General features: G+C 43.3%; 3 protein-coding genes across 3 annotated transcripts in view; 1 reads left to right on the plus strand and 2 right to left on the minus strand.

The window, feature by feature from the left end:
- The window catches only part of LOC122932614 (S-adenosyl-L-methionine-dependent tRNA 4-demethylwyosine synthase TYW1-like), a 182,935-nt gene extending 182,561 nt beyond the window's left edge, over nucleotides 1-374 (minus strand). The window contains exon 1 of the mRNA XM_044287122.1: nucleotides 186-374. Within this exon, the coding sequence (XP_044143057.1) occupies nucleotides 186-255 (70 nt within the window). The 5' untranslated portion in view covers nucleotides 256-374. The remainder of the gene's footprint in view (nucleotides 1-185) is intronic.
- Nucleotides 375-482: 108 nt separating this feature from the next.
- SBDS (SBDS ribosome maturation factor) lies at nucleotides 483-8,837 on the plus strand. Its single transcript, XM_044287009.1, has 5 exons — nucleotides 483-725; nucleotides 2,236-2,365; nucleotides 4,290-4,490; nucleotides 7,420-7,584; nucleotides 8,605-8,837. Exons 1-5 carry the CDS (start codon nucleotides 598-600, stop codon nucleotides 8,731-8,733), a joined length of 753 nt encoding a protein of 250 aa, XP_044142944.1. The 5' UTR covers nucleotides 483-597; the 3' UTR covers nucleotides 8,734-8,837.
- Nucleotides 8,838-15,322: 6,485 nt separating this feature from the next.
- LOC122932689 (merlin-like) overlaps nucleotides 15,323-16,431 on the minus strand; it is a 69,521-nt gene continuing 68,412 nt past the window's right edge. The window contains exon 19 of the mRNA XM_044287251.1: nucleotides 15,323-16,069. The gene's annotated coding sequence lies outside the window, so the exon portion shown is untranslated. The remainder of the gene's footprint in view (nucleotides 16,070-16,431) is intronic.

The following is a 16,431-nucleotide window of genomic DNA, read 5'->3' on the forward strand; positions in this document are numbered from 1 at the left end:
TAATCTGCACCGCACATTTGGGCTTTTCAAAAGTTGCGAGGCATGGCTTCACCTTTGCAAACTCCTCCGTGTGAATATAGGGTTAACAGGGAAGAGGCTGCAGGAGAAACAGAACATGCAGCCTGCCTGGTAGCTGTGAGCTGAGACACAGGCGTCCACACGGAGGCCTCGGTGACTGTACCTACCTTCCTCTGGCTGAGCGCTCACCCAGGCCGCTGACAGCAGCAGTACCAATGTCTCACACCCGCCCGTCATCGTAAACTAAACCCGCAACGACTAACACAAGACCGGCAGCTCAAACGCCAGAGCTCGGCATGAACTTCCACACGCTCATGCCACACTGGGGGCAGACATATTTGTTTGCTTGCGTAAGCCTTCGCTTTTTTTTTCTTTTTTTTTTCTGACTTTAAACTAACTTTATTACACACACACGAACAGTGTCTTTTTAGCCTATGAGGAGACGCGCTTCCGTTAATCCGTCGCTGAATGCGCATGCGTATAGAGCGGCGGCCGAAAGTGAAGAGTTGCGGGGCTACATCAGTCCCTGTACAGAGCAGCAGCCTTAAGGTGTAGTTAGAAGAAGGTGCAGACGCGACCATGTCCATATTCACACCCACTAACCAAATCCGCCTGACCAATGTGGCCGTGGTGCGCATGAAGAAGGGAGGGAAGAGATTTGAAATCGCCTGCTATAAGAACAAGGTTATGGGCTGGAGGAGCGGAGTGTGAGTATACTGCGTCATGATGGTGGCAGTCCCCCAGAGGAACACTGCAGAGGGTTAATTATTAGTGAAAGGGGTTGTGCAAGAATGTGGAGATTTTTGGCAAATGTTTAACCCGTGCCTCCCCTCCAATTGGCCAGACCTGTAGAGGGAAATTTACTTGCCTGCTCCTTCTCCTCCAGACCTAGGATACTCCGCTGGACTCCCTCGCTGTAAACATATTGAGACCCCTTACGTCTCGACAAATAACCGCATGACAAAAGGGGTCCGGTCACCCCCTTGGCTGCGGAGTTGTCCGACTGCATGTTTACAGTAAGAGGGACCAGTGTAGCATTGCAGGTCTGGAGGAGAAGCTGGTAAGTAATCTTCTCTTTTAAAGGTCCAGACAAGTGCCCCCCCCCCCCCCCCCCCCCAAATCTTGTCACCTTTTGTATTGGATTAGTGTCACATGTGCTGCTGCAGTCAATGATGTCAGTGACTTGTCCCTCAAGTGGTACATGATCCAGTGACATGCCAATTGTGGACGCATCACTGCTGCAAACAGTGACTGGCTGTAGCGGCACACATGAGAGTTGGCAAGCAGGGATCCCAAAGAAGGCAATCCAAAGGAACCAGAACCGAGGAGTGGGGAGCAGGTAAGTACGCTTCCCTCCACAGGTCAGGTGGGGGGGCTGCCAAAAACTGTTTCAATGCTGGAGATAGAGTTGTTGCGATACCAAATTTTTTATTTGGTTTCCATACCATGAAAAAGTATTGCGATACTTGATAATACCACGCGAAAAAATAAACCAAAAAAGCTACGTGCATTCCGCATTTTAAAAAATGGCAAATCGTGCAGTTTTTATCTATTTTGTTTCTGTTCTGGCGTTCACCGCATATATATATTTTTTTATATTTTAATAGTTTGGACTTTTTTGACATGGTGATATGCAATATGTTTATTTATTTATACATTTTATATGTGAAATTGGGAAAGGGGGTGATTCATACTTAATATTTTGGTGTTGTGTATTTTTTGTACTTTTTATTTAATAACTATTCCCACCCCTCCTCCGCCCCTCTCTCCCCATTGGTGGCAGCGGCAGCACAGGGGGGAGGGAGAGACAGCTTCCTTCTCCCCTGTGCTGCTGAGGGAACATAAGCGCGCTGACAGCAGCGCGCTCATGTTCTGTGATACTAGACTGCACAGCCCAGTATCGAAAAAAATGAAAATCCCGGTAGACAAAAGTATCGATTGGGTATCGAAATTTTGATACCCGCAACAACCCTAGCTGGAGAACCTTTTTAAGAACTTGTATCCACTAATATAAAAGCTGCAGGAGAGAACAGTTTACTTGACCTCTGGGCCATGCTGTGTGATTCTACATCCCTCCATCTGTTCCCATATTATAGCGAGCGGTGAAGCTAGTAGTGTGGGATGGTGTCAGCGTGCCTGCTCGGCCATCAGATGGACATTGATGATGTGGCAATCCACTTATGTCAATTATTAATATACTGGCATTTTCTTTTCCAGGGATAAAGATATTGATGAAGTCTTACAGACTCACTCTGTATTCATGAATGTGTCTAAAGGGCAGGTTGCTAAGAAAGAGGATCTTCTCAAAGCATTTGGGACAGAGGATCAAACAGAAATCTGCAAGCAGGTACCGGAGAACGCAAAGACAAAATGTGATCTATCCCCTTGTACTTACTGATATGAATCATGTCTGGGGAGACGGGGCTACTTATCACTGACTCATGTTCTTTGTCTACTTTTATCTGTCACTTCTGCTGTCCCTTCATTGCATCTAACATTAGACATGCCACAGATTCTATGCATGTCATACTACACATGAAATTCATTTTTAGATTTTTATTTAATTTTTTAAACTTTTTTTTTTTTTTTTACTTTTTAAGTCCCCCTATGCGATATGAACATGCAATCATTAGATTGCTTCTCACCTACACTACTATGAATTAGTAACATATGTGTAATTCAGTATATTCCAATGCAGTACTGCCTAGAGTTGCACCGGGTATCGAAGTATCAATACCCAATCAATACTTTTAGACACGGATCGATACGATACTGGGTCTAACTATTTACCGATACTAGGCTGGGCTGCTGCTCCGCCTAGTATCAGTTAGAGAACATGGCACATGCTGCGCCCTCCCCCAGTATTATGAATTCATTATTGGTGGCACAGTGCACCCTCCCACCGCATTGTTGTATTCATTGGTGGCAGTGGCCACAGGGTCCCCTCCCCTCCTCTTCATCGGTGGCAGTGGCATTTCCAATCGGAGCCGCAGCAGTGTAATCCTGGGGCTCCGATCGGTTACAATGGCAGCTAGGATGCTACTGAAGCCATCCATGGTAAGCTCCCTGCTGCTGTGTGCACAAAGCACAGGGCAGCAAGGAGAGTGTGAAGTCCTATTTAAATTGCCCCTTTCCCAATTTTACATATAAAAATGTACAAACAATAAAAAATAAACATAATACATATCACCACGCCTGAAAAAGTGCAAACTATTAAAATATAAACGCGGTAACAGCAATAAAAACATGCGATTCGCCATTTTTAGTCACATTGTCCAAACCCACCCCACCCCCCAATAATTTTTTTTGCATGATATCAAGTATCGCAATACTTTTTTTTTTATGGTATCGTAATCGAATCAAAGTTTTGGTAGCGTGACAACCCTAGTACTGCAACCTTCAGGCCTAGGTTGGAATATAACTGATAGGCCTGATAGCCTATACAGGCTCCAGCATAATACAAACCATGAACAGCTTCCCCGAGCTCGGAGCAGGGAAGCTGTCCAGGCCCCAGTTGCACAGCGTTTCTGGGGAAAGCCAACTCGGATGCTTTGGCCCCAACTGACCAAGGCATCTTAGCAGTTAAATGTCTGCAATTTGTGTTGTTGCCGGTCACAAACATTAGCCCAGGCTAACTGCTGTGTGAATTAGCAGAAACCTAGCTGCTATGGCACCTGCTCCAGAGCGAGCACCATCTTTAAAAACATGAACTGCACCATTTGTGTATGACACAAGTCAGGAAGGGGTTAACACAATATACATTAAAGGGGTTATGCCATGATTGATATAAAAATTGACATCAGACGACATATAGTACATGACACTCTTTCTAACAAAGCCAGAATTATCCCTGTACCTCACAGATCTCCACATTCACTGCTGCAATTGCTCTGCTAGATTATCTTCAGCCTGGCAGTTCAGGAGGGTGTCCTTTCTGCTGCGGCTCACTACCTGTAACTGCCACAGCTTCTAACAGAACATATGATTAGTGACAATTGGAGATTTAAACTGCGCAAGTTAGAACAGCTCAGTGAGATGGACAAAAAATAAGGAAAAGAACCAACAGCAGGTGGCGCTATACAGATACATTTTATTGAATAGCTCACTGACTTTAATACATTTTTAACTACATGCAATTACAAAAGTATTCAGATTCAGGTGCTGGTTTGAAAAATATAGAATATGTTTCATGACACAACCCCCTTAAATTAACAGCTTTTCGTACATATTTGTTACAAGCATCGTACAATCTTAAATCTTTTTTGTGACAGATTTTGTCAAAGGGAGAGTTGCAGGTCTCTGAAAAGGAGCGGAGTACCCAGCTAGAACAAATGTTCCGGGATATTGCGACCATTGTAGCAGAAAAGTGTGTAAATCCAGAGACCAAGAGGCCATACACGGTCAACCTGATTGAGAGAGCTATGAAAGACATCCACTACTCGGTCAAAGCAACCAAGAGCACTAAACAACAAGTAAGTGGACGTCCCCTTCCCCTTGTATGCTTCTGTTCCAGGTACAAACATTTGGGGTCATTTATCTGGTATAAAGTAGAATTGGCCTAGTTGCCCATAGCAACCAATCAGATACCAGCTTTCATTTTCCAAAGGAGCTGTCAAAAATGAAAGGTGGAATCTGATTGGTTGCTCTGGGCAACTAAGTCAGTTCTACTATACACCAGTTTCATAAATGAACCCAATTATCTACAAGAAATCACCACCAAATATCTGCTGCTCTGATTGTGAAGGTCCGCTTGCTTCGAACCTCTTATAAGATGGTGATATACCGCTAAGGCCGGCGATTGGCTGCAGCCAAGCGAACAAAGCAGCGGATTGGTGGCACTGGAAGGGAGGGGGTCTTAGATGTGAGTATTGGTTCTTTAGGTATTTTCTCATATTGCCCAAAGAAAGGTGAAAGTCATAAAACGGAAAAGGGGTGGAGGCAAAAATTGTTAAAAAGCTGGAGAATCCCAATAAAAGAAATGCAAATGACCTGTTTATATAAGTATTTGTGATAAAGGGAGTCAGCCACCAGGTAATTCACTGTTAAAAAGAACCTGTTGCCTGCACGGTGTGACAGACCCGCTGACTTCCGTGGTCTGTTATGGCAGTCAGTACTTTCAGAGTATTGACATGCTGAACCCTGCATCACATAGGAAAGAAACCTGTCGCTGTAATCTTCGGGAGGTGTGCTAGAGCAGGCGTAAGCGTCGTAGGACTCATCTCCTTCTCAACGCTGGGTGATTTGGCCTGTCAGGACATGAGTCCTGTCCATTATGCTGGAACCGTACAGCAGTCCGGACTGTCTGTTTTAGTGCAGGTAGAAGGAAAAAAAAATAGTGACATGGACTCCTTATAGTCCAGATGACCAGGCACGATGCCTTGTAGGGCCTGCTCAGCTGAATGGAATACCTTTCACTTGGCGATCCATTACTTCATTCTGGAGAAAAAGCATTTTTAATCCATATGTAAACAAGCAGTTAAGTTCACTGAGGGTGGGCCGAATCCATTCTGTGCACCCTTACTCCTTCTGCCATCTCCTCCCTCACAGGGCCATTAAACATGACTAAGGGAAAAATGGGTCCGCATCCATTCCGCAATTTTGCGGAACGGGTGCGGACCCATTCATTTTCAATGGGGCCGCAAAAGATGGGGACAGCACACTGTATGCTGTCCGCATTCGCACTTCTGTTCCGTGGCCCCGCAAAAAAAATAGGACATGACATATTATTGCCCGCAGCCACAGACAAGAAAAGCTATTTCTATTACCCTAAGTTCACACCTGAGCGTTTTACAGCGCGTTCAAACGCGCTGTAAAACGCTCAACACATGAAAACCAATGCTTCCCTATGGGAATGGTTCTCACCTGGACGTTTTACAGCGCGTACGATCGCGCTGTAAAACGCCCGACGCTCAAACAAGTACTTGAGCTTCTTTGGGGCGTTTTGACGCGCGTTTGTGGCCATAGGACACTGCAGTCAATGACACAAACGCGCGTTTACTATTACAAAAAACGCGCGTCAGAAACGCGCGTTTGACGCGCGTTTGGGAAACGCTCAGGTGTGAAAGCAGGGTTATAGTGCGAATCGCAAAACGCTTGCGGACATGTGAATGGACCAAAAGGCTAGTTTCACACTAGCTGAACAGCCTATCGGAAGACATTGTATCCAGCATAGCAGGAAAAGGTCTGAGCATCATTAGGCCCCTTTGACCATAATGGGACTCAACGGGGATCAAACCTATTTCCGGCATTAGTACCCTGATTTGGCCGGACAAATACCAGTACAAGCGGTTGTTTTTGTCCGGCCAAATCTCCGCACTAATAGCAGAAAGAGGTTGGATCCCCACGAGTCCTATTATAGTCAATGGGCTGCAGGTAGTATCCGGCTATGCTGTTCAGGCAGAGGAACAGCCTGCCAGAAACCTTTATCGCTAGTGTGAAACTAACCTAAGCAGAAATTGTGCCCTGTCAATCAAGACGTAGAGAAAGAGGCTGGCAAAGGATGCAGGAGGATTGGATTTGGCCCACCCTTGGTGCACTTAACTTCTCTATGGCATTCAGATTAAAAGTACTTTCTCTCCAGAATAAATAGAGATGAACAAATTTCCCAAAATTCTTTTCCAGTCTGAATAAATTTCATCCGAATCAAAAGTGCCCCAGTTGCCCTGAAAAGTTGTGGATGACACAAAGTTCTCCTAGAACTGGATCCAACCCCTTTCGAGCATTTTTAACACCAAGACAGCATGATATATGGCTATGTTAGACAGAGAGTAGCTGGTGGTAATAAAAGAAAAAACCTGTTTACACAGTACACACTGTTCTTTTTTTTTTTTTTTATTAAAAAATGGTACAAAAATGAGACAGGAAGGAAGCGTCTGTTTATTATAACATTTCTTATATTTTCTTGTACTATTCATTTATGAAAAAAAAAAATTAACAAGTTCCTCTCTAAGGGAATACGCTTTTAAAAGAATTGGACAATAGATGACTTTGAAATCCCATGGAAACAAGAATGATGAGAGTTAGGCCTCATGCACACAACCGTTGTTTTGGCCTGCATCCGAGCCGCAGTTTTTTGCAGCTCGGATGCGGACCCATTCACTTCCATGGGGCCTGCAAAAGATGCGGACAGCACTCCATATGCTGTCCGCATCCGTTGCTCCGTTCCATGGCCCCGAAAAAAAAAAATATAACCTGTCCTATTCTTGTCTGTTTTGCGGACAAGAATAGGCAGTTATATCAACGGCTGTCCGTGCCGTTCCGCAAATTGCGGACCGCAAAACACACCACGGTCGTGTGCATGAGGCCTTATAGTAAATGTATTACAATGTAAAATCCTTTGTATCATTAATAATCGTTATGTCTATGACAAGCCTTCATATATGCACACATTTTTTTCATAAGGCACTGGAAGTCATAAAGCAACTTAAAGAATCCATGCAGATCGAACGAGCTCATATGAGGCTGCGTTTTATCCTACCTGCCAAGGATGGGAAGAGGTTAAAAGAAAAGTTGAAGCCACTGATGAAGCACATAGAAAGTGAAGACTTTGACCAAGAGCTGGAGATTGTAAGTAATGCAAATCCTACATTACAAAGCAGACTACACTTCAGTAGTTAATTTTATAATATGACTCCCAGTGATTTCTTATTTTTGACCAGTCCTTGATTTATTTGGAGAAGTGGCTATGTATGCACACTCGCTTTCTATTGAAATGAATATAAGTTAAAGTGTAATGCAGAAATGACTCAGTATAACTTCTTCTGAAGAGGATATGCAAATGAGCTCATGGCAAGCTCCGCCTCTAATGCTACCGTATGTAAGGTAGCTATCCTATAAGTCAATGTTCAGCCTTTTAAACAGGCCTGGAGGCATGACTTGGATAATAATTAAGCCAGCATCTCATCTGCTGATGGCTGTTTCAGGGTGATTGGCCCTCATCAGTGCAGAGCAGAGAGTACTGGCTTCTTCCAGGACTAGTATGGGTAGCGGTAGAGTTGTAGGAGTGAATGCCTTGGAAGTAAGGTGCAATAGTGCTAATGTTATAAAACGGGCTCCTCTGCGCCTAGTAGAATAGTTGAGACATTCTGGATCTGTTCTCCTGCATCTTCACTAAAGGGTCTCCAATATGGACAGAGTTAGGTTTGACCCCATACCGAAACTTCAAATGGAGCTGCAGACAAACTTGGTAACTGCCGTTCCCTTCATTCTCTCTGGAACTGCTAGATATCTCCTAAAGTCCCATAGTGAATGAATGCAGCAGTAGGATTGGGGCTTGACTGCCACTCTGTACATTAGGGAAACTTGGGAGCCCCTTTCTTGTGATCTGTGGGGTCCCAGCGGTTAGCCCCCACCTATCACATTTATGTCTTGGGACAACCCCTGTAATGGTCACAAATTATATGTCTTGGCCCCTGGCACACTACATAAGGCTAAGCACTGGAGATGCCTACAAGCAGAATTCAGAGGTTGCCTATTGTAGGTCTATACATAGCTAATATGGCACGGCCTCGTAGTACAGCTCATGATTATTGTTTTTTATTCAACTGTTAGAATAATTATATATGTATTTCTGATCCATGTTACTAGGTATGTTTGACTGATCCTGGCTGCTTCAGAGAAATTGATGAGCTGATACGTTGTGAAACGAAAGGGAAAGGCACCCTGGAAGTTCTCAGTCTGAAAGATGTTGAAGAAGGAGATGAGAAGCTGGAATAAGAACACTGACATAAAGATCTGCCCCATGAGACTGGTTTTGTAGTAAGACTGGTTTAAACCCTTCTTCAGCTAACAGCCTTTGTATTCACGACCACTAACCTTTGCTCTTCAAAAAGACATGTAAACAGTGGGTATGAATTATTCACTTCTAAGTTTCTAATATGGTGTCAAGAAAATAACTACAAATATTCTACTTTTTTCTGTAAGTTTGCTTTGCAGCTTTCCAAATACTTAAAGACCTTAGCAATCTTACATTCAGAGCAATTGAGGGATTTTCATAAAGGGGATATACTGTATATATGGCATACTGCTATTTATACTGCTTTATCTTGAGGTGTGGTGGGATGAACTGCTGGGTGCAACGATTGCCCTATTTACAGGTCCCAGGACTGAAGTTTTGATGGAGGCCGTATAATGTGCCACACATGTAGGCTGTAAAGGACATTTGCAAGGAGCATTGTTATCAACATTGCGGAGAATCATTGAGATAATAGCAAATGATAGCAATGTTCCTCTGTTATGCTCTTCTCAGCTGGATGCACACACTAGTTCAAAAGGAATGTGTCATCAGATAATGACCTATCGTTAAAATGAAGTTTTTATGTTAGGCTACTTTCACACTTGCGTATTTCTTTTCCGGCACAGAGTTCCGTCCTAGGGGCTCTATACCAGAGAAGAACTGATCAGTTTTATCCCCATGCATTCTGAATGGAGAGCAATCCGTTCAGGATGTCTTCAGTTCAGCCTTATTGACTGATCAGGACAAAGATAAAACCGCAGCATGCTACGGTTTTATCTCCGGCCAAAAAACTGAAGACTTGCCAGAATTTTTTTCCATAGGAATGTATTACCGGCATGCGCAGACCGAAAAAAGGTGAACAAAATAAATGCCGGCTCCATTTTTCCAGATGACACCGGAAAGACTGATCTGGCATTTCAATGCATTTTTCAGACTGATCAAGATCCTAATCAGTCTTACAAATGCCATCAGTTGGCATACGTGTTGCAAGATCCGGCAGGCAGTTCAAGCGACGGAACTGCTTGCCGAATTATTCTGCCGCAAGTGTGAAAGTAGCCTAAAACATATTTTTTATGATATTGATTTGTTGTTTTTTTTCATGCTACAATCTTTACAATATTACAGTTTTTTTCACTATGGCTTCACAACAGGCTGACCCTTCCTGTAGAGATCACATCTCAGGAATCATCATTATCATCACAGGCAGGATTACAATGAAGGGTATCACCTACAGTATGTATCAACGACAAAGGATCACAGCATTCACAATGAGTGACAGTTTACCTACTCCCCCTTCCGTTACACATGTCAAAAAGCCTTTCTAGAAAACTCTGCTATAGACGTCAATTACCGTCTTGAAGGCAGTGGGTTCCTATGTCCATGTGACTGCTGTAAAGCATGTCTCTGAATATTGTTAACAGCAGCTCAGGCAAGATAGTCACGCCATGATCTTGTACAGAACATCTACAATCGAAAAAAAAAAAAATTCCAAAAAAGAATACTGACTATATTCTCTGCTGCTAATTAGTAAAAAGATATAGGAGATAAATTCCCTTTAAAGAAGAGCATCTATAAAACCGGCATGTGTCTCTTGACCGCGTATCTTTAAAATCGTATCCTTGCATACGTAGTATCTGGATGGAAAAATCTGATTGCTCTGTGCTTTTATCCAAATTTTAGACTGAAATTGCAGGCTGCTGTAATGGTAATGTATAATGTATGACTATTCTTATAAGTTCTTAACAAAAGTATAGATTTATATTTGTATGGAAATGAGCATTATTTAATTTGTGTCGCCGCTGCATGAATACCCCCTTAAGAGATGGGGGCTGATAGTTGAAGGAATCGGTGTTGGAGGAGTGCACTGCCCTTTAGAGAGACGGCCTGGTGACGCTGGATCGCAATGGTGTTTTTGCTTCATACGAGATGACAATAGGATGTTATTAAGAGGAGCATCTTGATCTAGTTCAACAAAAGCAGTATGTGTTCTGAGCGCTTTGTAATCCTGCTTGTCACAAACACTTAATAAACTGATGAATTCACAAATTGGCTTTGTTCTGGCTTTTTATTAATGCATCTGTTAAGTGGTTTTACCGGGTGTTTAATATTGATGGCCTATGGGGGTCGGACTACCGATCAGCAGTTGAAAAGACCGTAGCACTCTAAGCTTTGCGGCCTCTTCCTAAGCCTATGACATCACATGGCCTAGGCACAGCTCAGTCCCATTTAAGCCTGAGCTGCAATACCGAGCACAGCCGTTAGGGACTGGATGCCGCTGTGCTTGGTAAGTGGTAAGGAGACCACAGCCTCTTCAAAAAAGTTATCAGCAAGGGGGCCGAGTGTCGGACCTCCACCAGATGTTGATGACCTATCATGAGGATAGTTCATCATTGTTGAACACCTGGAAAACCTCTTTAAGGGTCCATTCACATGTCCGCAATTCCGTTCCGCAAAATGCGGACCCTTTCATTTCTATGGGGCAGCACATTGCTGCCCGGATACAGAATTGCGGACCCCCACTTCCGGGTCCGCAATTCCGTTCCGTTCCCGAAAAAAATAGAACATGTCCTATTCTTGTCCGCAATTGCGGACAAGAATAGGCATATTCTATTAGTGCCAGCAAAATGTGGAACGCACATTGCCGTTGTCTGTGTTTTGCGGATCCATGGATCCTCAAAACGCGCTATGGACGTCTGAATGGAGCGTAAGTTTCAATCTATCTTTTGGTTTTGACAACTGCAATACTGTGTCTTTTGCTGAAGATTTCAGGCCACTCCTTTTAAAATCAGTGTGTGTTTATATCCTTAAAGATATGATGTTAAAATGTGGACAGTCACTTTAGGCTGGGGCTATACAATGACATGAGAATCTCATCATTGAGCCATTGCATATATTGATTATCAATGGGGTTGTGATGCATCAGTCGAAAAGAATCCAACATTTTTGGGTTTTTGGTCACAAGTCTCATACCACCATAGACCAATGGGTGTCACGTGCAGTGTGCGGCTTAGGCTACTTTCACACTCGCGTTTTGTGCCGATTCATCATGAACAGATCCGTTCAGATCATAACCGCATGCATCCGTTCAGAACGGATCTGTTTGTAGTATCCTTAACATGGCCAAGACGGATCCGTCTGGAACACCATTGAAAGTCAATTGGAGGACGGATCCGTTTTCTATTGTGCCAGATTGTGTCAGAGAAAACGGATCTGTCCCCTTTGAATTTTACATTGTGTGTCAGGACAGATCCGTTTGGCTCAGTTTCATCAGACGGACAACAAAATGCTGCAAGCAGTGTTATGGTGTCCGTCTCCAAAGCAGAATGGTGACTGAACGGAGGCAAACTGAGGCATTCTGAGCGGATCCTTTTCCATTCAGAATGCATTAGGGCAAAACTGATCCGTTTTGGACTGCTTGTGAGAGCCCTGAACGGATCTCCCAAACGGAAAGCCAAAACACAAGTGTGAAAGTAGCCTTATCTGTATTTTACAGCTAAATCACAGTTTTAAAATAGTCCCACAACAGCAAATTGCAGCCAAGTCGCACAAATGTGTTTTTGTTGCGCAACATTTCTGAGATTTAATGTTGTCCTTTTAAGGGATTCTGTCACCAGTTTTATGATACTTTTATCTGAGGGCAATATAAACTGATGACAGATACCCTGAGTAAAATGCTGGATCACTTGCTTAAAACTGCCCCACTCTTTTTCTAAAATCTACATTTAGCAGTGTGAAGCAAACTCTGCAGTCTGCTCAGTACAGATCACATGCTAGTGAGTCCTGATATTCTTGAGCTCCCCGTTCCTCTTCCTGTTGCAGTGAGCAGGGGCGGAGAGAGCCTGGAGCTCATGAATATCAGGACTCAGGTAATGGTCACCATCTTATTTATTTTCTTGAGTCTGTTCTAGAATAGATTATCTTCCACTGCTCAATATTAAAAGCTTACGTTGGCTAACATAATTTTTAAAAGAACATGAGTAAAAGACCATCTTATAGAAGTCCAATTACAGTGAATAGTGAAATAACAGTACCCTCAATAACTTCTGGGATATGTAGATTTATTTATTTTTTAGCTGGCCTCTTTATTGCATGCACTTTATGTGCATTCTCCGTTTTCAGAACAAATTCTTGGTGGTAGAAACTTTCCTTAGGCCAGTTTCACATGAGCATATCCAGTCCACAAAACCTGATGTCAAACATAATGACCTATGATGCCGTCAGTTCCTGCCTGACCTTGGGGCTTCTGTCCAGTTAAGGAGACCCACAGTCGGGCAGGAATCCACAGCATCATAAAGCATTGAGGCTGAGAGCTTGTGTCAGAGCAGAAGTGTTCAATCCAGGAAATTAAACAGTCTCATGTGAAACTGGCCTTAGGACGGTGTCACTCACAGCTGTTTCTGGCCGTTTGTGAGCCAAAGCCAGAAGTGGCTCCATCAGTAAGAAGTAGAAGTCCACATCTGCCTTTGGCTCCAAAAAACTGCCACAAAATGCTGTGGGTGCACCACCCACAGGGCAGTTGCTCACATATTATTATTATTATTATTTTTTTTTTTTTTGTTGCTCCTATGAAAAAAAAAAAAGCCACAGCCAGATGTTACATGTTGGTCAATGGGAAAGTATAAAACAATATACAAACACTACTTTCTTTGTAGTGGTGTAGACTTCTCTATAGAATGTTTGCATCACCCCCAACAAAACACTGGTGACATATTCCTGAATTTCATGGCAGTCGGGCAGCACCTGAGAGGGCATGTTACTGAGGCATCACAGCGTTGCTAAAGATCAGCTAACGGCACACTGCTGCAAAACCGTCATTCCACATTATAGTGCATTTTTGACACATCTCATTTTAGATGCATTTATAAAGCAAGTAAGCCAAAAACGATAATCCTCCACGCCTGTCTGCCGAGGGGTATGTGGGAAAGGGGCATGGCTTCAGGAGAAAAGTGACTTAGGATGGAACATTTTGTGCCAAACTCTGGCTCAAATATTTTTTCATAAAGTTAGCCAACCAATAATGGTATGAAGTTAGATTAGACCATCGGCAGGGGCCCAGCATCATCCGGCACTGTGATAAATTGTTCGGATCTTGCCTGTTGTGTGATACCTTGTTAGTCAGAAAAATCCCTGTGATGTTTAAATACGGTACTTTTGTATTAAAAATGGGAAAAGTATTAAGCAGTGATAGCTTTATTGGCTCACCCAAAAAGTTCTGTTTGCAAGCTTTCAGAGCACCAAGGTTCCTTCAGGCTTTTGTATACTGCCTGATGAAGGAGCCTCTGTGCAAACAGAACTTTTTGGGTTACCCAGTAAAGCTATCACTGCTTAATACTTTTCCTATTTTTAACACAAAAGTACTGTATTAGGCCTCATGTACACGGCCGTGACGTTTTTTGCGGTCCGCGGATCTGCAAAGAAATGGAAGCCGCCCGTGTTGCCTTCCGCAATTTGCGGAACAGAACGGGCGCCGGCAATATAAATGCCTATTCTTGTCCACAAAGCGCGGACAAGAATAGGACCTATTATATATTTTTTTTAACGGGGCCGCGGAATGGAGCCACGGTGCAGACCGCACACGGAGTGCTGTCTGCATCTTTTGCGGCCCTATTGAAGTGAAGGGGTCCGCATCCGAGCCACCAAAACAGCGTCTCGGATGCGGACCCAAACAATGGTGTGCATGAGGCCTTAGGAAGATTTTTTTATTTATTCCATTTAACAGGTTAAGGCCTCCCTCACACGACCATATGGCTATTTCAGTGTTTTGCAGTCCGTTTTTCACGGATTCGTTGTTCCGTTTTTTTTCTTATGGCATATACAGTATACAGTGATGACATAGAAAAAATTGGGCTGGGCTTAACATTTTCAATAGATGGTTTCGCAAAAACGGTACGGATACGGAAGACATACGGATGCATTTCCGTATGTGTTCTTTTTTTTTTTTGCGGACCCGTTGACTTGAATGGAGCCACAGAACGTGATTTGCGGGCTATAAGGGTCCATTCACATGTCCTCAATTTTCATTCCCCATTTTGCTGAACGGAATTGCGGAGCCATTAATTTCTACGGGGCAGCAAGATGTGCTGCCGGATCCGGAATTTGCGGATCCGCACTTCCGGGTCCGCAATTCCGATCCCGGAAAAATAGAACGTGTCCTATTCTTGTCCGCAATTGCGGACAAAAATAGAACGTGTCCTATTCTTGTCCGCAATTGCGGACAAGAAAAGGCATTTTCTATGAGAATGCCGGTGTCCGTGTTTTGCGGATCCACAAAACGCACACGGACGTGTGAATAGACCCTAATAGGACATGTTCTATCATTCAACGGAACGGAGATACGGAAACGGAATGCATACAGAGTACATTCCCTTTTTTTCTCCGGAACCATTGAAATGAATGGTTCCGTATCTGGACCGTATACGGAACGCAAAAAACGGCCCGCAAAACGGAAAAAAAAAACGGTAGTGTGAAAGAGGCCTAAATAGGGCAGATTCCACCTGTGACAGTTTGCCAGACATGCTATGAAGAATAGATATATCTGTTCCACAATGTGTGCAATGACCATATTAAACCATTACTTTAAATTGGTAGTTTATTATGCTTTTGCATTGATCACATGGGCAATTGCATCTTAAAGTGAATCTGTTGCCACTCTTACTTGCAGTATTACATAGATAGTACTGCTGATAAGGAGTCTGTTTCCTACTGCTCCCATGTCCCCCGGTGCCAGATCTCAGCTGTGCTGAAATACACGGTGCAGACTGCTGTGGTGGCACATGCATGGTGGTCCCAACGGTGTATTTCAATGTGGCTCTGAGCACTGAAAGCGGGGAACTGGGGGCAGTAGGAAAATGAAAAAAAAAATAGTGATCCAGACTCCTTATCTGCAGCACTACTCATGTATTACTGCAGATGATAATTCCTGATCATGTTGTCAGATTCCTTTTAAAGGAGTTGTCAGACTTATTTGAAGGCGTCTGTATAGTCTTTACAGTCTTGTTTGCTTTATGCAATTGACACCAAGATCCAGTATTGATGTAATCTTCATCCTCCAGATGGATGTTGTGCAGTTGCGCTTTGTTCATATTCTTTTATGTTTAGTCTTCTGATCATCTAGGCTTTGGCCCACAAGAATAGTATAAAATGACATTATTTACACTATATACATTATCAGAAGGGCACATTTACAGTCGTTTTATGTGGTCAGTCTTCGTACCACTCCACATTTTGCTCCAAATTACCGATTCTTCCAGAAGAGCTCATCTAAGGCCTAGCAACACACCAACTCAACCAAAAAGTGCTGTTTCGCTTGCAATTAGGCTGAAAAATAAGATAAATATTAAGCAATTTATTATTGGTTCACTTTAATCTAAATCATGTCATCCTAAAGGGTAAAGATAATTTTCTCAACACTGAAATTATTAAAGGGGTGTTCCAGGTTATACGTATTGATCACGGAGGAGGGGGTTCCAGCACCCCATCGTTCATCTGTTTGGAGCAGCCCCTGGCACTGGAATTGACACAGAGAACAAAGCCATATCTGCATTCTGTGTCTTGGCTGTGCTGGGTTCCTGCAATAACCAGGCACATTCACGACACAGAGAACAGACCCGTGCTTCCAGCTCCGTTTTCTGAGTTAGTTATACTGCAAACATCTGATCGGTGAGGGTTTCGGGTGTTGG

Source organism: Bufo gargarizans, chromosome 3 (assembly GCF_014858855.1).
Source record: "Bufo gargarizans isolate SCDJY-AF-19 chromosome 3, ASM1485885v1, whole genome shotgun sequence".
NCBI classification, from domain to species: Eukaryota; Metazoa; Chordata; class Amphibia; order Anura; family Bufonidae; genus Bufo; species Bufo gargarizans.

Excerpts from the sequence above, each read along its gene's own strand:
- SBDS (XM_044287009.1), top strand. The coding sequence starts at position 598 with ATGTCCATATTCACACCCACTAACCAAATCCGCCTGACCAATGTGGCC. Across the intron at positions 2,366-4,289 it reads AAACAGAAATCTGCAAGCAG|ATTTTGTCAAAGGGAGAGTT; the intron begins GTACCGGAGAAC and ends TTTTTGTGACAG. Across the intron at positions 4,491-7,419 it reads CCAAGAGCACTAAACAACAA|GCACTGGAAGTCATAAAGCA; the intron begins GTAAGTGGACGT and ends TTTTTTCATAAG.